The sequence below is a fragment of the Lupinus angustifolius genome, chromosome LG16, assembly GCF_001865875.1.
Source record: "Lupinus angustifolius cultivar Tanjil chromosome LG16, LupAngTanjil_v1.0, whole genome shotgun sequence".
Lineage (NCBI taxonomy): Eukaryota > Viridiplantae > Streptophyta > Magnoliopsida > Fabales > Fabaceae > Lupinus > Lupinus angustifolius.
The window spans coordinates 936,462-956,377 of NC_032024.1; the positions used below are offsets into that span (position 1 = coordinate 936,462).

Genomic DNA, 19,916 nt, shown 5'->3' on the forward strand with positions numbered 1-19,916 from the left:
TCCTTATGCAACAAGAAAATGGAATATGTTAGTAGCAATAAATTTTACTCACAATGTGGTAAGAGATGATAAACTTCCCGTTGAGGAAGGCAGCTGACCACTCAAGTTGTTGCTTGACAAATCCCTGCAATATAGTACATGGTTTCCGAGAATTACGTATGCAACAATGACAGTACCAATTTTATTTAACACCACTTTCTTACATATTCATGAAGCCAAAGTTGATGAAATATATTTACGATTTACGAATTGTTTGTTTAAAAGGTTATTGTATAATGATCTAAGGCCAGCAGATTCTCTATTAACGAAGAAAAATTATGGAAAAATGCAACTCAATATGGCATGATGAGCTGCGGATATCTTACGAACTCACAGGTTTGACAATTCAGTTAATAAGGAAAAACCATCCGGAATGCTTCCGTTTAACTGATTTCCTGACAGAGACCTGAATGTTAAAAAGAAACAAAAAGTGCTTTACTAAATAGATTTACTAAGTACAACAAGAAAACCACGAGTTTAGAGATGATGAATATAACATACAAGATCCTCAGAGTCGGTGGCAAAGTAAATGGAATGGGCCCTCCAATACGGTTGTTGCTAAGGTCGCTGCACATTTGTGAAACAAAACTTCATGTGGTTTCTAGTGCAAATAATTACAAAATTATCGGTCGAGAGTTAAATTTAAATCACATTGTACATAGATAGTGCTGAATTTAGTAATTTTGAGAGACAGAATATATATAAATGTATAATCAGTAAACATCGGGTAACATGTACCATTATCTTAACAAATGACACTTACATTTCTAAGATGGATGGGAAATCCAAATTACTTCCCAGCTCTCCACTCAAATTCATGCTTCCGAGGTGTCTGTCGGTACAAACCACAATACAAATTCTACTGAGCCTCATCCAGTTGTTAACATTCAGCTCTATCAATCAAACAACTAAGGAAAAACTAGATATGGAGTCACTTGTTTAGACTTAAAAAATTGTGATTCTCCAAAAAAGTGATTTTGGCAGAAAAATTCCTAAAACATAAAGTTCATTTTTTTCTTTCAGATAAACAATTTTAGTGAAAAGCCAGAATCATAAAACCAAATAACTTGTGCAACATTATCGATTTAAAGGCTATCATCTAGAACATGAAAACAATGACAGAATTAGCAAACACATGTTTAAGAAAGAGAGAATGAACATACAAGGCAGTTATGTTGGAGAAGACACAAGCAACACCTTCCCACAGTTCAAAACATGGATCTCCTCCCACAGGCTTCCACCCTTGAAGAGGTGGTGAGCCTAGAGCAACATATAAACTATTGATTGTTGCAACTATAACCATAGCACATATTAAGAGAGATTAGTTTACAGATAAATCCTGCATTTTGCACTTACATTCAGAACATGCATAGTATTTAACTTGTTAAGAGTTAAGATTCCACCATTACATTTAGAGAATCAACTATTAAAGAAGCATGACTAAACAAAGAAAGCATCGAAGAATTTACTTAATGGCTGAAAAAATTGAAGCATAATAATACAAAAACAGTTGTTTTTTCTTTTGGTTTTTTCAGTTCTGTTTGCGAGTTGGGTTTTAAAATGGAAAGAAGACTTAAGAACTATGAAATACAGTTGTGAGATTGTTCTGAAACTTCCATTTCCCTTCAAAACTCGACTCGCAAACAAAACAAACGCTTAAAAGCATCATATACTTGAAAATAGAACAAAAAAGCAAAATGGGAAATGAAAAGTGTATAGAATACCATCAACAATGTCAGTGTCCCCAACACAGAAAGTTGTAGTGAGAATCAGCATGTAGAAAACAAAGACTCGGACATGCAACTCCAAATTCTTAAAACCCATTTCCTGAAAAGGATTAAGCTTCCAATTCTGAAGCTTCAACAACTATATACCTAAGCAAATGAGCTCAAGTTAAAAACTGAACTAAAACTACAGAACAAGACAAAGGTAGAAACTTTCACAAGAATTTGAAGTCATTCTGAGACAGAAAAAAAACCCTTTATAGAATACAGCCAAATAAAAATAGCTGTGAAAACTGAAAAGTGTTTTAATAATGAAAAAATAAAACTTTTTTTTTTGGGTATGGTTATAGAGAGTGAAAAATAGGAGAGAAGAGGGTACTAACCACTAAGAAACAAGGAGGAATGGAAGGATAAAGATGATAAAGAATTAAAGATAGAGATAAAGTGACTTTGGTGTTTGTATTTTACTGATGGCACATCAAACTCGGGAGCATTTCTATTGGACAATACGGACGGCCGTAAATATAGTATTCAAAAAAGATATAAAATTTAAATAAATTATAATATAATATAATTTAATAATTCAAAAAAATTTTGATTTAATATAATTTGGTCCGAAAGAAACAGTGTTATGCATCACTGTATGTACTGGTTTTTTTTTTTACTCCTATTTTTTCTTAAAATTGTTGATTATGGGCTCCACCGTCCTAGAAGAGAAAGGGCCACAGAATATAATGATGGGAATTTTGCAGCATATACCGAAATTAGGCTCCAACTTAAGTTAATATATATTTATAATTTTTTTATAATAATTTTGTCAGAGTTAAAAAGTTGTTCAACATTCATTTTATATTTATATTACTTTAAAAATAGTATATACATTGATAGTATATACCAAGTGTACTCACTCACATTTTTTTTAAGAAATTAATCTTTTTTTGGATTTTGTAACTACTCCTCCAATCAATGTTATTATTAGGAATTAAAGAAATCCTATGAAACCTTGTACTATTAGATTAACGTTTTCTTGATACATTGATAATATATTGACAATACATAATTTATTATTCTTGAAAACTTAAACTAGTTCTAAATCTATTTTTAATCAAATTATGAACTAGTTTATTAAAAAAATCAGTGTAGTAAAAGTTCCATGAAAATCAAACGAAGAAGCTTAAATGTTTGCACACTAAATTAAAGTTAAAAAGAGCAATTCAAAACTTCATTTATTATAGTAAACTCTCCTTGATATAATCATTTTCAAGATAAAGGTAAGTTCAATTATTCTAATATAGTATTAAAATTATATATTCCTACAAACTATAAAGAAAAAAATAGAATCTCTTATGAAAAATAGAGTGAATGAGAAGTATGTGAAGTACACTTTTGCTTTGTTTTCACATTTTCTAGTTATCCTTTGGTTTTGGTAAATGATTTTGTGGCTGTTGGGTGTGACACATAATAAGGAATTTTAGTACGAATTAAACTATATCCTAGATGGTTGGTACATCACATTGATGATTAGTCAAAAATGGATATAGATAATTACTCACATATTTAATATATCTGACAATTTTGTCTTCAGTGCTGCAACATTATGTACAATATAATTTGCACATACATGTTCCAATGGCATGCGTAACTAAATGAGATCTCGTATTAGGTTTAACTGGTTTAAATGATTAAACTGTTTGGTTTAACTAAATGATTTTATATATAATTAATAATTTTTATTCATAAATATATAATTATATATAAAGTGAAGTAATGTCTCTTCATTTTTTTGGGCGGAGTAAAACAAAAGATTAGTATAGTGTTCTATTTTTTTTAATTTTTGAGTGAATCGTCCAGTTTACTTCCAGAGTAAATCTAGTTTAACATGGTCGGTCTAGAATTTCCCGATTCAAAGCGGTCCAACCTCACTCGATTAAGATCGTAAACCAGAATTGTTTTTAATCCGGTCAGTGGTTAGACCGGTCAAATCGTCCAGTACAGTCTGATTCTGCTGGTATAGTTTACTATGGGAATCACCAAACAATTCTTATTCTTACCTATATGATTTTGAGTGTCCAACTAATGTTTCTAACTTGTGCTATTTTTTTTTTTGGATTAAATAAAAAGGATTCTACTAATTTTGATTCATTGAGAATTAATATAAATGTACCCTTTCCAATGTATTGAATTGCTTGTGAGACTATGAATAAGAAAGGAAATGAAACCAAAAGTGTGTATGTCATAATCTGCAAGGGTTTGTGGAACCTTTACTTTGGATGGAACCATAAATTAGAGTGCTATCCACAATTTGTTGTGAATATCAATCAATAACCATTACTTCTTATACACTAGTGTGTATTATTAGAGTTTGCATAGCATAATAACATTAGTGTGTATTATTAGAGTTTGCCTTATTGACTTGGTCTGTAAATGGTTTACTTGGGTGACAGTTGAATATCTTATAATAAATGTGTTAACTTCACTCTCCATTTTGACCCGTTCAAACTTGGTGTCTCAATTCTTATCTCGCACTTATATTCGGACATAAAAAGTTAATATATTATTTTAATAAAATAAAATTATAATAATGTGTTATTTTTTATTTGTTGACAAACATTAAATTGTCGGTGACATGAGATAGGAAATTTTAAGGGACAGATTATCCACTTCCATGCATTTCAAAAACTCCTTCTCTCTTTGTCTAACACAAATCTATTATTCAGGATTTTATTTCAAATGTTTTAGTTTTCTTTTTTTACTATCAACGTATCCCTTATTTTTATTGATAAGAAATTAGTATTTTTTAAGTTCGTAATTGTTTTTCTCAACAAAACAAATATTACTCTCATGAATCAAATCATCGATGTTGGTATATGTTTTAGTTACTATTTACCATAAAGATACCTCTTTTGTAGATTGAAGAAGATTTCCGACACAACCAAAAAAAAACGAAAATGGGTTGTTGTGTGAGTACTAATGAAAAGAGCAACATATCTTCACAACCAAACGATTCAGTTGAGGAAGAGACAGTGAAGGAAGTGCTGTCAGAAACACCAAAATGGAACCCAACCGTGGCTAAACTCGAACCTGACATACAAACCGTGGCTAAATTTGATGCAGGGAAGCCACTTAAAAAGCCAACCGTGGCTAAATTTGAAGTAGAGAGAAAAGTTGAGAAGGTAATTATGCCATTGGAGATTAGTAAAGGAGAAGAAGAGATCTCTGAAGTTTGCAGCTTGAGCGAGACCGTTTCCACAACCACACTCACCGAAAAAGAACCGCGCCAAAGGGTTCATAGTTCTCCCGCCAAAATTACCAAAAACTGCTCCTTTTCCGGTGAGTTTTGCGGCGGGAGTGGGAAGTCGCCGGCGAGGAGGACGGAGCAGTCACCGAGTCGAAGGAATGTGAGGATTGTTCAGAGCAGAGAGTGCCAAATGGGGAATGGTGTGATGAGGAACCAACCTCGCCGGGATAACTCCTGCCGGCGATCTACGTCGCCGGCGACACGCGGTGATAGTGTGGCACCTAGTTCCGTCGTGGGTCGGAGTCCATCTGCGAGGAGAGTTAACCAATCTCCTGCTCGGGTCAGAACCACCGCGCCGGAGAATGATGGCCGGAAGATGGAGCAATCAGCAAATGAGTCTTTGGAAAACCCACTTGTGTCATTGGAATGTTTCATCTTTCTGTAGGATTCTACCAACTTCAATGGTGGTGTTTGGGGTGGCGCCACCACTCAACCACCACTGTAGTGAGTTCATTACTCATTAGTGTTAACTGTTAGGTCATAGTTATTAGGGGAAATTACATATATATCCCAATCATCATTAACTTATATACATTTGGTAACTTTTGATCCCTACAAATACATGAAACACATTGAGTCCATTAAAAAATGAATTTTTTAAATTTGATTAATTTAGTCTTTTACTTAGATTAAATTGTCCCTTAGATTTATTCTGAAACTAATTATTTTCATCATGTTAATGAATGTTTAGGAGCAAATTGAGAAATTTTCTTTTCCATGGACTAAAGTTTGTTGTGTATTTGCATCAAAATATAAACATGATGAAATAAAAAAAAATTGTAATGTCTATGTATATATAAAATACGAATGATAAATAATATAATGGTAATATATAAAACTTATACACTGAAATTACATCATCATTAACTGGTATGCGGAGTTAATAGAGCACGGGGGTGTGAATATTTGGAGTCAAAGGTGAATTGTAGGAGTCAATTATAGAAGTGAGAGAGACAGGGTGATTGTCCCGAACAAGGATCCTCTGTTCCAAAAAGACCATGTTATATTATCCCTAACCAATCATATTTTCTAAAATAATATAAAATATTAATTTATGTTTTCTATAGAAACAAATTCTAATAAAATAACTCATTTTGATTGGTTTGGTACACCATTAGGGATATCATTTGGTATAGGTGTTCCTCTTCCAATTGTCCAACTTCCTAGCATGTTGTCCCATTTTTTGTGTCTCATTATGTCCCTATTCAATAAAAGATTGACACATGCTTGAAAAGAAAAATAAAAAAAACATAAAATAAAATTTGTATGTTATTTGATGGAATATAATTGGCTGTAACATGAAGTTTTGGGTACATAGTATCTGGTTCCAAAATTTGACCTCACTTTTACCTTACTTGGTTCAGTGCCTGTATTTTACCATTTCTTCACAGAGTAGCAAGTTAGGAAAGATTGCGTTTCTGCCAATATATGATTTCAGCCTGTGCCAAAATATTCACCTTTCTATTTTGTGACAGTGAAATATTCTAACTTTGGTCAATAAAAATGTAGATATTGTACATAAAACTTTTATTAGAGAACACACAAACACCAAATACAAAAGCACTTAAGTCAAGACACAATACAAAGCTACATTATTTCAACAAAACAGATACATATAATATTTCATATTATTGGTTGTTATTGTTAGTAATATCCCTTTTACCTACATAGGTTTTAGGAAAAATACATGCACAACATTGTATTAGTAGTACTTAGGATTCTATGTTTTTCCTTAAAAATCTCCTATTACATTAACCTGTTACTGGTGCTTCCATCTATTAGGTTTCTACTTGAAATATTTTTGGTGCCACATTAAGCATTTTGGATTGTCCCTTCTAAGTTGTCCTTGTGGACCATAAAGACAAACAATTTATCTACCAATGCCACCAATGATGTGGAATGATATATAGGAAAATAAGGAATGTTCCAAGGCTCAAAGCTTAAAATGCAATCCAAAAACAGAACCAATATATGTAGATGCTATAATGGACTATTTGGCAGTATTTGGAGTTTTGGGGATTCCTCAATATTTTCCACATGCGGCGGGAGTGGGAAGTCGCCGGCGAGGAGGACGGAGCAGTCACCGAGTCGAAGGAATGTGAGGATTGTTCAGAGCAGAGAGTGCCAAATGGGGAATGGTGTGATGAGGAACCAACCTCGCCGGGATAACTCCTGCCGGCGATCTACGTCGCCGGCGACACGCGGTGATAGTGTGGCACCTAGTTCCGTCGTGGGTCGGAGTCCATCTGCGAGGAGAGTTAACCAATCTCCTGCTCGGGTCAGAACCACCGCGCCGGAGAATGATGGCCGGAAGATGGAGCAATCAGCAAATGAGTCTTTGGAAAACCCACTTGTGTCATTGGAATGTTTCATCTTTCTGTAGGATTCTACCAACTTCAATGGTGGTGTTTGGGGTGGCGCCACCACTCAACCACCACTGTAGTGAGTTCATTACTCATTAGTGTTAACTGTTAGGTCATAGTTATTAGGGGAAATTACATATATATCCCAATCATCATTAACTTATATACATTTGGTAACTTTTGATCCCTACAAATACATGAAACACATTGAGTCCATTAAAAAATGAATTTTTTAAATTTGATTAATTTAGTCTTTTACTTAGATTAAATTGTCCCTTAGATTTATTCTGAAACTAATTATTTTCATCATGTTAATGAATGTTTAGGAGCAAATTGAGAAATTTTCTTTTCCATGGACTAAAGTTTGTTGTGTATTTGCATCAAAATATAAACATGATGAAATAAAAAAAAATTGTAATGTCTATGTATATATAAAATACGAATGATAAATAATATAATGGTAATATATAAAACTTATACACTGAAATTACATCATCATTAACTGGTATGCGGAGTTAATAGAGCACGGGGGTGTGAATATTTGGAGTCAAAGGTGAATTGTAGGAGTCAATTATAGAAGTGAGAGAGACAGGGTGATTGTCCCGAACAAGGATCCTCTGTTCCAAAAAGACCATGTTATATTATCCCTAACCAATCATATTTTCTAAAATAATATAAAATATTAATTTATGTTTTCTATAGAAACAAATTCTAATAAAATAACTCATTTTGATTGGTTTGGTACACCATTAGGGATATCATTTGGTATAGGTGTTCCTCTTCCAATTGTCCAACTTCCTAGCATGTTGTCCCATTTTTTGTGTCTCATTATGTCCCTATTCAATAAAAGATTGACACATGCTTGAAAAGAAAAATAAAAAAAACATAAAATAAAATTTGTATGTTATTTGATGGAATATAATTGGCTGTAACATGAAGTTTTGGGTACATAGTATCTGGTTCCAAAATTTGACCTCACTTTTACCTTACTTGGTTCAGTGCCTGTATTTTACCATTTCTTCACAGAGTAGCAAGTTAGGAAAGATTGCGTTTCTGCCAATATATGATTTCAGCCTGTGCCAAAATATTCACCTTTCTATTTTGTGACAGTGAAATATTCTAACTTTGGTCAATAAAAATGTAGATATTGTACATAAAACTTTTATTAGAGAACACACAAACACCAAATACAAAAGCACTTAAGTCAAGACACAATACAAAGCTACATTATTTCAACAAAACAGATACATATAATATTTCATATTATTGGTTGTTATTGTTAGTAATATCCCTTTTACCTACATAGGTTTTAGGAAAAATACATGCACAACATTGTATTAGTAGTACTTAGGATTCTATGTTTTTCCTTAAAAATCTCCTATTACATTAACCTGTTACTGGTGCTTCCATCTATTAGGTTTCTACTTGAAATATTTTTGGTGCCACATTAAGCATTTTGGATTGTCCCTTCTAAGTTGTCCTTGTGGACCATAAAGACAAACAATTTATCTACCAATGCCACCAATGATGTGGAATGATATATAGGAAAATAAGGAATGTTCCAAGGCTCAAAGCTTAAAATGCAATCCAAAAACAGAACCAATATATGTAGATGCTATAATGGACTATTTGGCAGTATTTGGAGTTTTGGGGATTCCTCAATATTTTCCACAACTAATATACTATATAAGTTCGATTTGTTTAAGACAAAGTCTGTATTGTGTCGGGTGTGAAAACCCAACCCCAAGAATTACAACCTGTATTGAGAACCACCCATTTACACTACAGGAAACTCCAAATGTTCATCAATTAAGGATGAAATTGATCTCATATTCCAAATATGGTCCTATTTATTACCAAACCCAGTTTCCCCTAAACTAAATCATATATACAAGGTATAAACTATTAAGAGTCCTCTACCTAAAAATGGATGGAATGCAATTCTTAATAACACTCTATTCTTCACATATTATTTAACAACTCCTAAATGCAATATCCTGAACTTTGATATCTTCAATTCTCTCATACTTGGTTGCTAATAGGTAAGGTGTTGGAAGTTGAAGGTAATGTGTTATGTTGATGTGAAGGCCATGAAATCCGTTCGGGGCGACACGGCCCTGGAACAGGGTGTGCAACATATGTAGGTAACTCATCTCCAGGCATCATAACTGAAACCCAACTAGCATATAAACTCATCTGCAGAAATTACAGAACCAGGTTAATTGATTAAATATCAACTTAATGGTAAAGAGTTATTTTACAAAAAGTGGACAATATATCAGGCTAAAAAGTGCTTGATTGATTATTGGCTACTAAAAACTTCAGAAGCAAGCAACAATTGCTTTTTGTAATTTCCAAAAGTTCATAAAGCTATTGCTTTTGTAGTCTTTTTAACCACATTGCTTGCTTAAGGGCCAAGCAATTTAAGTATATAGTGTTTTATTTGATCATACAAATTTTTACATTAATAAATATAGTAAGGTTTACCAATATTATAATAAGCACAGAATTGTTAAGCAATAAAAAATAAAAAATAGTTAAGCAGAATTGTGCTGTTTAAATAAATAAAAAAAGCACTTATTTTAAATTTCTACCTAAAGCACCAAGAGTGCACAAAACAATTATCATAAAAGGAAACAATAGTTAAGCAGAATCGTGCATTTAAGTTGTTTGCATCTGATACTAAGCTTATTAACCAAGGCCTTGCTAGTGATATACACCTCCTCAATCATCAAAGTGATTAAAGTTTAAAACTTTAAATTATAAGTTTCACATAATCTTTTATTGGTGGACCTTACTTGTATATAAAATGAAATAAAATAACAACAAAAAAATATACATTCATAGAACCCGACAAAGTGACATGTTGATGCTCCTACTGAATTCTTTTTTTTCTTTATGTCAGTCTAGACATGTTAGATAAGGCACCAACATCATCAAACATTGTATCATGTAATTGACTTTAACATGAAAATATTATATAGAACATGTTAGAATTTGGTTTGGTTTGTTGAAAGTCATTAGTTTGAACTTTTGGGTGTAAAATCTAAAAAACTCTCAAATCCATATAGAAGAGTTTTGCAAAAACAACTCCCAAGTCCCACATTGGAGAGATGAGGAACATGGAAAAAATCTCATTATAAATAGAAGTTTTCTCCCTCTTTCTTTCTGTGGTATAGAGAATTGACACAGACAGTTAAATAGTGGGAATTTCGAGAACTGATATTGGTAGTCAATATTGTGAGAAAAGAATTGTCACAGAGAAATAAAGCAATAGAAGCATATAGTTGCCTTTGGATTAAAAAAGTCATTTTTTGCATATACATGATAGAACAAGTTGAGAGCATAATTCAAAGTTTATCATTCAAAACTTTGTTTTACCTCTTAGCATTAAGAAATCACTACCATATCAAAATTAAAATAGTGGCAAAAGTAAGTACTCCTCATTAGTGGAGTGTTTTGGATCCTTTAAGATTACAATGTTTAACTGAAATATCACATAATTTCTAATCAGAAGAATTTTCCCTATATGATATCTGAATGCCTTAGTGATCATTACCATAAAGTAATAAAAAGAATCCTTATTTGAAGATTAAGAGTGGAAGCATGTTCTCTAATCTCTTATTCTGTATTCCATTAACACCATAGTGATATCCCTAATGTGATCCAAATGACAAACAAATACATTATAAAATTCTGTATTATTTGATCAGTGGGATTTAGCATGCAAAAATAATTGCTAATACTAGAGAATCATTAATAAATTTGTTAAAGTTGAAGAAACAACTCCACAGACAAAGTCTCAATCAATTTGTGCCTTGTTTGTTCCTCTAAAGAAATGGCACAAGGTAGATAACAAAAATGTTGCATGGTACAGATTCATCATACAATGCTACATTGAAAACTAAATTATCAAAAAAGGTATTAGTCATGAAGAGATATTAGAGCAAAAACTAGAATATATCATGGTATTCTCTTCTCTAATATCAACAATGTGTTGATCTAGTGGTGTAAAGTACTGCTAGATCCCTAGAAAGACCAAAAGGTCAAGAGTTCGATTCATGAGAACAATATTTGTTGTGATGGGCAGTCACAAAAAAGGATTACTTCCTTATCTATAGGATGAGGGATATCCTTTGTAGTACAAAAAAATACCATTAAATAAGTATAAAATTAAAAGTTGAAAGGTTGATCATTTATCTCAATTCTCAAGCAACAAACACAAGCCATTTATGATTATCAACTTTCATTGAAGATTGAAGGTGATGTTGCAGATGAAAGTTAAGGATAATGTGGATCTTAACTTCCACATAAAGTTGGAAAAAAGTCCAAAAACTCATGGCTAAGGTAAGGACCAATCATTCAGTAGAAACTTCAAGTGAGGACCATCTCTATATAAAAATCAGAAGACAACACAGATTTAATCATAATTATAGCAATTGACAGAACGTGTAAATGCAGAAAGAATGAAATGAAAATTTTGGTGGTGGACTTAGGATAGAGCTCCTTAGAAAATAGAAAATAGATTTTTTTTTTCAGATGCTAAATTCAGATTTGACATAATTGGAGAAAAGCATAAGCATTTGAAAGATTGGTAAATAAGGAAAATCTATAGTGGAAGAACATTTTGTGTTTTAAGAGAATATGAGAGCCAATGTAACAGTAAAGTGCATAATAGTTCTCAAAAGAGATCAAGATGAGACACAAACAAAACATTTTGAATTAAACATGTCAGTGCCAAATGAATTCAACATAAAACAGAACAAAACATGTAAGCTTTATAAAAACAATATATGCAAGTAATTTTCATAAATGCCCAAGATCCAACATTGCAATAGTATGAGAAGCAAGCAGAAAAAATTTAAGGTAGTGACATCAAATAGAAAGTGATGTAGTATAAAAAAACAACCTAGAAACAGAAAAAAACTAGGCAACAAAACCCTTGTCAGATAAATATAATGATCCTTATCCAGAAACCAAAGTAACTACCCAAATTACAAGCATCAACACAGAACTATACATTAGCATGGAAAAGGAAACCAAGCAAAACAAACATAGAAGAAAGTTTATAAAGGTAAAATCTTTCACATCATTATGAAATTAAAACACACCCCAAGATGCCAAAATTAAATTTTTTTTTGAAGACTCACTTTTGGTGAAGGGTGAGCAAGTTTCCCATCAAGGGTGAGTTGAGAGTGAGTGTGAAGGCGGCTCCGGCGGCGAGAGGGTGGCGAAGTTGGTCGGAGGAATCTCTCAAAAATGGCCATGAGTAAGAACATGGAGATGAGAATAGCAGTGGCTACAAATCCAAAAGAAACTGCATTGACTGAACTATCAAAGTTGGTTTTACTCCAATGCTGTTGTTGTTGTTGATGATGCTCATTTCTATGAACTTGCACGTTAAGTGGGGCCCCTATTGGTGGCCATGAAAATCCATTGTTACTGTGTAGCACTACCATTATTGGTTGATCTCTTTGTTTTGAAATAGTAGTAATAACTTAGCTACTTTGTTTAACCATGTTGTTTCAGAGAGAGAGAGAGAGAGAGTTGTAGAATACTAGTGGGAATAACTATGCTTGCAAGTTGATTTAGGAGTTGTTGAGATTCACAGTTGAACTAGTTTACTTCACCGTCTCCGAAGGTGGTTGGTTTAACTACTTAAAATGAGGCCTTCAACACAGAGGCAAGGATCTACTGTCCCAAAACTTATTCCAAAATCTGTCCTAAATCAATCACATTATGTCATGTGAATTAAAAAAATTAAATATTTATAAACTTGGCAATTTTTACTTTATTATAATTGGTTTGGAACAGGATTGAGGACAACAGATCCTCGTATATATAAGAATGGTATTATGTGAAAAAGGAGAAACTTTGGAATTTGGATAGGACATTGGTTGTCCTTGGTTATTTTAGGTTACATATGTCCATCACTCTATGTGTTACGAAAAATGTTTGGTCAAAAAAATATTTAATAATTATAATTTTAATTTAAATAATTTTTTCAACAAATATTCAATAACAAATATGCTCATGTTATTTTATTCTTCTATTTCACTTCAAGAGAAAGGTGGGAATAAATAAATCATAATTGAACCAAAAACTTAAGGTAACGGTTCGATGAACCAAAACCTTAAACGTGAAAAAGACTGGTGAAATTATTGTTTTAAAGTTTTAATTCAAGACGCGATATTTCACTTCTAGTTCTTCATTTTTTTATTTTATTATACTCCAGTAATAATGGAACCCCCGGTGGTTGAAGGTTTCTTGATCCTCATTGGATCCAACACAAAGTCTATCACAAAAATCATAATTACCTATTAGAGGAATATCTTGATGTGTATCCATAATAACAACAACAGGCTCACAGTGATCTAAACTACGATTATGACTGTAATTGTATTTATCACTATCACTATATCACTATATTTAAAAAAAATCAACTTATGCCTCCAACTATATACTCAATTGTGCATACATGCAATGTTGATAGTGGAATATGCTTCTTAACAATCAACCTTTTTGGTTTCTCATATCTTTTAGAGTCAAAAAACATTGATTTAGGTCTTTAGACATTATTATGCATGTGATAGACATTTAACAAACTTTTAGATACATGTGATGCTCTCATAACATAAGTTGAATTGAAAATAGATTGTGGTCCCTCATGTGCAAAAGGTAGTGTTATTATTGGTTCAAGCTCTTTCTTGTTGTGAAATAAATGTGAATAGATAAGAGACTAGATATAAGTAATAATAAGGTGTAGTTTTTAGGTGGATAACACTAGGCATTCAAATTCATATATATAAGAAATATCATGTTGATATATGGTTAGCATTTAACATAAAAATTAGCTCTTTGTACTCATTTGAACTTTAATGTAAAGTTTAATTGATATCATTATCCACGTGACATTGCACTTTTAGGCAATTTCACAACATATTAGTGAAAGTGGTTAAAATATAAAGACTTGCATAGTGAGTAAATTAAATCTTGTCAACACATTAAAAATTTAATTTTAATTAAAATTTAATCATAAATGAGAGTATTAATAAGCATAAATACACTAGTCTTTAAATGTAACATGTTATATGTGTCTTTATGCAAGTTTTTCTCAAAAATAATTTCAGAATAAAACTATATGATGAATCATAGTTGAAAAGGATAATGCAAGGGGCCAATGAGAAGAATATGACTCCAATGATGGTGAAATAGTGAAGTAGTTTTTCTCCACTTATAATACTTATATTTTTAGAATACATATGGAACTGGAGAATGCAAATGTTTTGGCAAAAGAAGAAAGAGAAGTTATCACAATTAATTTTATAATTAATTATTGTTTTCATTGATTATTATTTTGTTGCTTGGATTGTGTATAAGAAATTATGAAAATAATATATAATTTGTTCTCAGTCTCCAATACTTAACTAAATTGGTAGAGTCTTTAGACATAAAATATAGGGACCTAGGTTCAATTTCTGACTACATAGTTTTCCATTCCTTGCCCATAAAAGTGAGTACTTAGGGAGATTGTGCAAGTATATATTAATATCGACAATTTCACTAATAATAGTTCCTATGTTCTATGCTGAATAGATAATGGGAAATGTAATATATAAGATGAACATCGACTAGAAAACTTACATGGCGTTTAAATCAAAGGATTTTATAGTGAAAACATATGAAAAATCTTGGTATTTAGTGTCATTTCTTGTGCCTTTTTTCTCACTTTTAAAACAATCTTCTTCCATGAAGCATTTACTATATTAGGGTCTATTAAAATTGTTAAAATATTTGGTCAAATTTCCTAACTTGATTTTGTCACATGATGTGCCTATTTGCAAGATAAAGTGTTGCTATAAATTCATAAACATCAACACTTTTTTTCTTCCAAATGTTAATGCTTGTTACCTCTTCAATTAGTTATCTTATATCTTTGTCCTTGGGTGATTCATGGCTCGTTTAACTTGGGTATTTTTCTTTCCATGACAATAGGATGCAATATATGTTTTTAGTAATTTTGATTGAAGAAGAAATTGCATGAATTTTTAATTTTTATTAACTTATTATTGATATTTTCAAGTAATTGAAATAAGAGAACAAAATGTAATTTCTACTCATTTTCTTTAACATTATTGTTTTCATGATGAAACTACAATCCTATCCAACAATGGAGAGGTAAATTCTTTTTTTTTTTTACACTTGTAATGAAAGATAAAATGTCATATAATTATATTTAAAACATGAAAATGTCACAACTTATATTTTTTATGTTATTTATGATATATTTGTCTTTCTATTAATGAAAATGATCGTAACTCGTTAAAAATTCACTTAAAGTTTTAGATGTCCCAACATTACATATTTAACTTATACATTAGATACTTTTTTAGATTGCCCAAAAATCATGGTCCATGCTATACCACTGAACCCAATGAAACAAAAGGGACATAGATAAAGAGATCCGAGGGGAATATACTGAAAAAGCATATAAAAAAGATTATTATAGGTAGGAAGCAAATCCAAATAAGATGCTAGTGCAGTACAATGAAATGTGGAACCCATCACACTTTTTTTCTTCTAATTAAGCAAACACTAGTTCCGCAATAGGGTATACCTTTGTTTTTTCAATGCTATACTTTGGATTAATAATAATGCATGCTTTTGCAATCATGTATATCTTTTTCAACTTTTCTCCTTTGAAGATTTGGTTGAGATTTCTTAATGTTAGCAGCAACAGACAAACAAGGGTCATGGCATGTGATTGATAAACTATACAAAAAGAAAGCATGCAACTTTATAAATGAATAAAAAAGGGACTTTCAATTAGGCCATTACTATTGGACAATGATATATTGTCTGAAACCATGTCCCGGACCAATAAAAACATGTCATATCAATTAAAAAAATTAAATATTTATTATTATTTTTATTTATGCTTCAATATCATCGATCTCAGACATGGTTTAGAACACAGGTTGAAATAGTAGATCCTTATTCATTTCTACAAGGACCATCAAACATGTGTTGCTCATTACAGTTCTAACAGGTAACATGTCATGCCCACATGACTAGCTTTTGATATTTATAACTGTCTATAGCAATGTTGTTCATATTTTTCTTTGAATTGCTGATATCAAGGTTAAAATATCTCAATCTAACTAAAAGAATGAAAAAGGTCCCAACATCACAACATGCAGCTCTTTTGGGACTATTTACCTAACCCACTTTTTGTTTTCCAATAATGTTTTGTACCAATATGGGGCAACATATAACAAATATGAAAAGTAGATGAGAAATAGATATAAGTTTGTTTGTTAAAAGAGAAAATTGTCAAATAATGGAACTCAACAATATTCTAGGGTTTATGGGAACTATTGGACCAAAAGAGGAAAGTATGAAAGCAACTATAAGGTCATACCAACTTTGTATTATATTGTAAACATCATAAGAAGGAGTTAGGAATTAAACCCCTTTGTTTGTTCAAATTATGGGAACTTGCTCACAAAAATGAAAGATGGATGAGTAATTGCTAGTTCTGAATACTGTGAAGAATCACTAAAGTAACAAGGGTGACAAACACATAAGGACAGAAAATGAGAAAATACTTTGATGCTTATATAGTTAAGGGTTGTAAAAGTGGGAATATATGACATGACAAAGAAGGACATTGTGGAATCAAAGACAAACTAACGTATTGAACTAGTACAGTTGTGTCTTGTGAGTGATAGGGATGGGAAGGATAATGAGAATTACTGAGTTTACAGTTGTGAGTGTTTCTCCAATATTTTTTTTGGTTTCCCACGTGTATCATCGCATCGGAGGCAATCATGTTCGAGCCAAGAACATCAACAAGTATATGAGACTAACTCTCCTATCGGGTATTTTTCTCATCCACGAGACTCGAACCTGAGATCTTGTTTAAAGAGAATCAAGTATGTACCATTTGAACCAATGTATCTATTCAATATGAATACTAACAATATTCTGTGGTTGGAGCTTGTGATAATGTATGACCTAATGAGACTTAAATCACAAATTTATAATATTACATAAGATCTTTTTCATACAATTGGATTCTACCAGAGTCCATAGATAAGGATATAAACGTGCATGGGGGGCCCAAGAGTTGCCATGTTGAGATAATGCATATATGACAGAGTAAATATAATATAAGATATAAAGTTAGTGTGAGATATTATCATAAAGGAGTATATATAAATGTTAAATCAGAGATGATTGTTGTTTTAAAGTTAAGATTAGTATTACTAAAATGTTACGAGATTGATTTTGATATTTTTATATAACCCTTTTAAAATTTTCAAATATGTTAATCGATTATTTCTGGAGCAAGAATTCTAACCATATCGCAGCAGTACTATAGGCAGTGAGCAATAAGGAGGGTAGGTGGATATTCAAATGAGCAATAAGCAGTACTATATATTCAAATATACATGTTTAATTTCTCTTAAGTAAGATCTCAGGTTCGAATTTTATAGATAAAAAAACACCCATAAGAAAAATTAGTCCAACTTACCGTGAATATTTCTAACTCAAACAGAATTTACTCAAATACACTAAGAATATGAGAAACAAAAAAAGTCAAAAGAGAGTTTAGAGAAGAAGACAAAAAGGGAGAGAATCAAAAGATGTGGTGGCATAAGGTAATCAGAGAAAGCCCACATGGTTTCTGGCTTGGCATTGTGTGGGAGACAAATCAGTTTTGGACCCAAAAAGGCTGGTTTGATTTGATTGATCACCATTGGGTTTTGTTGCCAACTTGTTACTTTTTATTACCCTTGGCTACTTATATTTTTCCCTTCATCTTGGTCCATTATTTATGTACTTTGGCAAAGACATAAATTATCATAAATTACTCTTATTCATCTGTGTGACACTTCAATAGTATCATATACATGTTGATATTTCCGGTTCGGACAGAATTATCTCCAGTATAAAGATACTCGTTGGAAACAAAAAAAAAATAATATAATCTACTAGAATAAGGAATTTTAGAATCCCAAAGTGACCCTCCCTAGTCCCTATATATTAGATATAATAACATGGAGAGAATGAACCTGAATCTACGCACCTTCATTGAAAAACCAAAAAGATATCATTCTGCTCTTTTGCTTTCCATTTCCATGTTTCTTCTCCTTCAACCCCATCACCAAAAGTTTTAACCTTTATAAGCATTTTCCTCCCATCTCTTATAAACAAACACTACAATCCAAACAACGTAATACCCACTCTTGTGTTTTCAAAAGACCATGCTACTACTCTCTCATTCTCACCATAAATAACCCCTTGTTTTATAGGACTTTGCTTCTCTTTTTTTGTCAAATTCTTTCACAAATGGGCTTGTTGGGGAACTTTGAATGGGTGAATACTTATGGCAAGAAACGTTGCAAGAGCTTGTTTTGGAGGATGAGAGCTACAATGAAGAAGACTTTTAAGAAATGTGGCAAGAAGAAGCAAATCAAGTTTCAATATGATCCTTCAAGCTATGCACTCAACTTTGATGATGGTTGTTCCCATTTTGATATCCAAGATGCTGCAAATAAATTCATGGGAGATGCAATAGTTGAGGAGCTTAAAGACATGAACAACAACACAACAACCTGGGTTTTTGTGCTTTTGGTCAAAACCATGTAAAATGGTTTTCTTGTTAATTGAATCTTGTTTTGTTATGTTTGGTATTTTTATGTTCTTTTTATGTTTCTACTTTCCCATATAAGTAAAGCATTGCAGGAATTTTAAAGGCTCTTGTTCTCTTCTATTGTGTTAATGAACATATTTCAGATTTGGGTTAACATGTATCATAATAAACCTTAATACATTACAGAAAATATCCTAACAATGGGTTACTTCAGAAAAGAGTTTCTGAATGTCTTTGTACAATGGTCCAAACGTAGTTGTGTTATGACTGCATCATTTTAATTCAATGTTACAACGCAATTTCCATATGATATGGTTACGATGATCAACACAATTACAGTATTGCAGCCGCAATTCATAATGCGGCCCGCAATTTGAATTACTGCTCACTGACTCTTGAAATTTGAATCTATCTTTCAAGAATAACTCATCAGAACTGAGATGATACTTGATACACGGTGGACACTAATGAAACAGTAGTTTTATGATGGGTGAATCTGGCAAAGTTTCTATTATGTCACCAAACTCTATAATATAACAGCTGCTATATGATAAAGCATATTTGTCAATGACAAATTATATAATACTCTAGAAGTTGATACTTGCCATGTTCTTATGCACACATAATTGAGCAGTTTAGATCTGCATGTATTTTATAGGTGTAATGTGCTTGTTTATATTTGTTCATTTTGAGTAAACTATATCTATTTGAAAACGTGTACTTAACAAGGAAAAATACTATCAATAAGGTGTTAGTCTAGTGGTATAAGATCTTCCTGGATTCTAAAATCAAGAGTTTGATTCCCAAGAGCGATACTTGTTGGTAGTACAAAA

General features: G+C 31.9%; 3 protein-coding genes across 5 annotated transcripts in view; 1 reads left to right on the plus strand and 2 right to left on the minus strand.

Moving 5' to 3' along the window:
• The window catches only part of LOC109329641 (protein STRUBBELIG-RECEPTOR FAMILY 3-like), a 63,628-nt gene that overhangs the window by 3,857 nt on the left and 39,855 nt on the right, over positions 1 to 19,916 (minus strand). For 2 of the 3 annotated variants that reach the window (XM_019563360.1, XM_019563357.1), the window contains exons 3-8: positions 1,764 to 1,910; positions 1,203 to 1,332; positions 803 to 871; positions 541 to 606; positions 374 to 445; positions 53 to 124 (exon numbers count right to left, since the gene is read on the minus strand). In XM_019563360.1, coding sequence (XP_019418905.1) covers positions 53 to 124; positions 374 to 445; positions 541 to 606; positions 803 to 871; positions 1,203 to 1,332; positions 1,764 to 1,863 — 509 coding nt within the window. In that variant the 5' untranslated portion in view covers positions 1,864 to 1,910. Of the gene's footprint in view, positions 1 to 52; positions 125 to 373; positions 446 to 540; positions 607 to 802; positions 872 to 1,202; positions 1,333 to 1,763; positions 1,911 to 2,145; positions 2,230 to 19,916 lie in introns of those variants that run through there. The other variant, XM_019563359.1, reaches the window with a different exon arrangement.
• On the plus strand, positions 4,678 to 7,575 carry LOC109329650. Its single transcript, XM_019563369.1, has 2 exons — positions 4,678 to 5,389; positions 7,361 to 7,575. Exons 1-2 carry the CDS (start codon positions 4,712 to 4,714, stop codon positions 7,442 to 7,444), a joined length of 762 nt encoding a protein of 253 aa, XP_019418914.1. The 5' UTR covers positions 4,678 to 4,711; the 3' UTR covers positions 7,445 to 7,575.
• LOC109329649 lies at positions 9,185 to 13,083 on the minus strand. Its single transcript, XM_019563368.1, has 2 exons — positions 12,575 to 13,083; positions 9,185 to 9,620 (listed from the first exon to the last, which is right to left on the minus strand). Exons 1-2 carry the CDS (start codon positions 12,881 to 12,883, stop codon positions 9,447 to 9,449), a joined length of 483 nt encoding a protein of 160 aa, XP_019418913.1. The 5' UTR covers positions 12,884 to 13,083; the 3' UTR covers positions 9,185 to 9,446.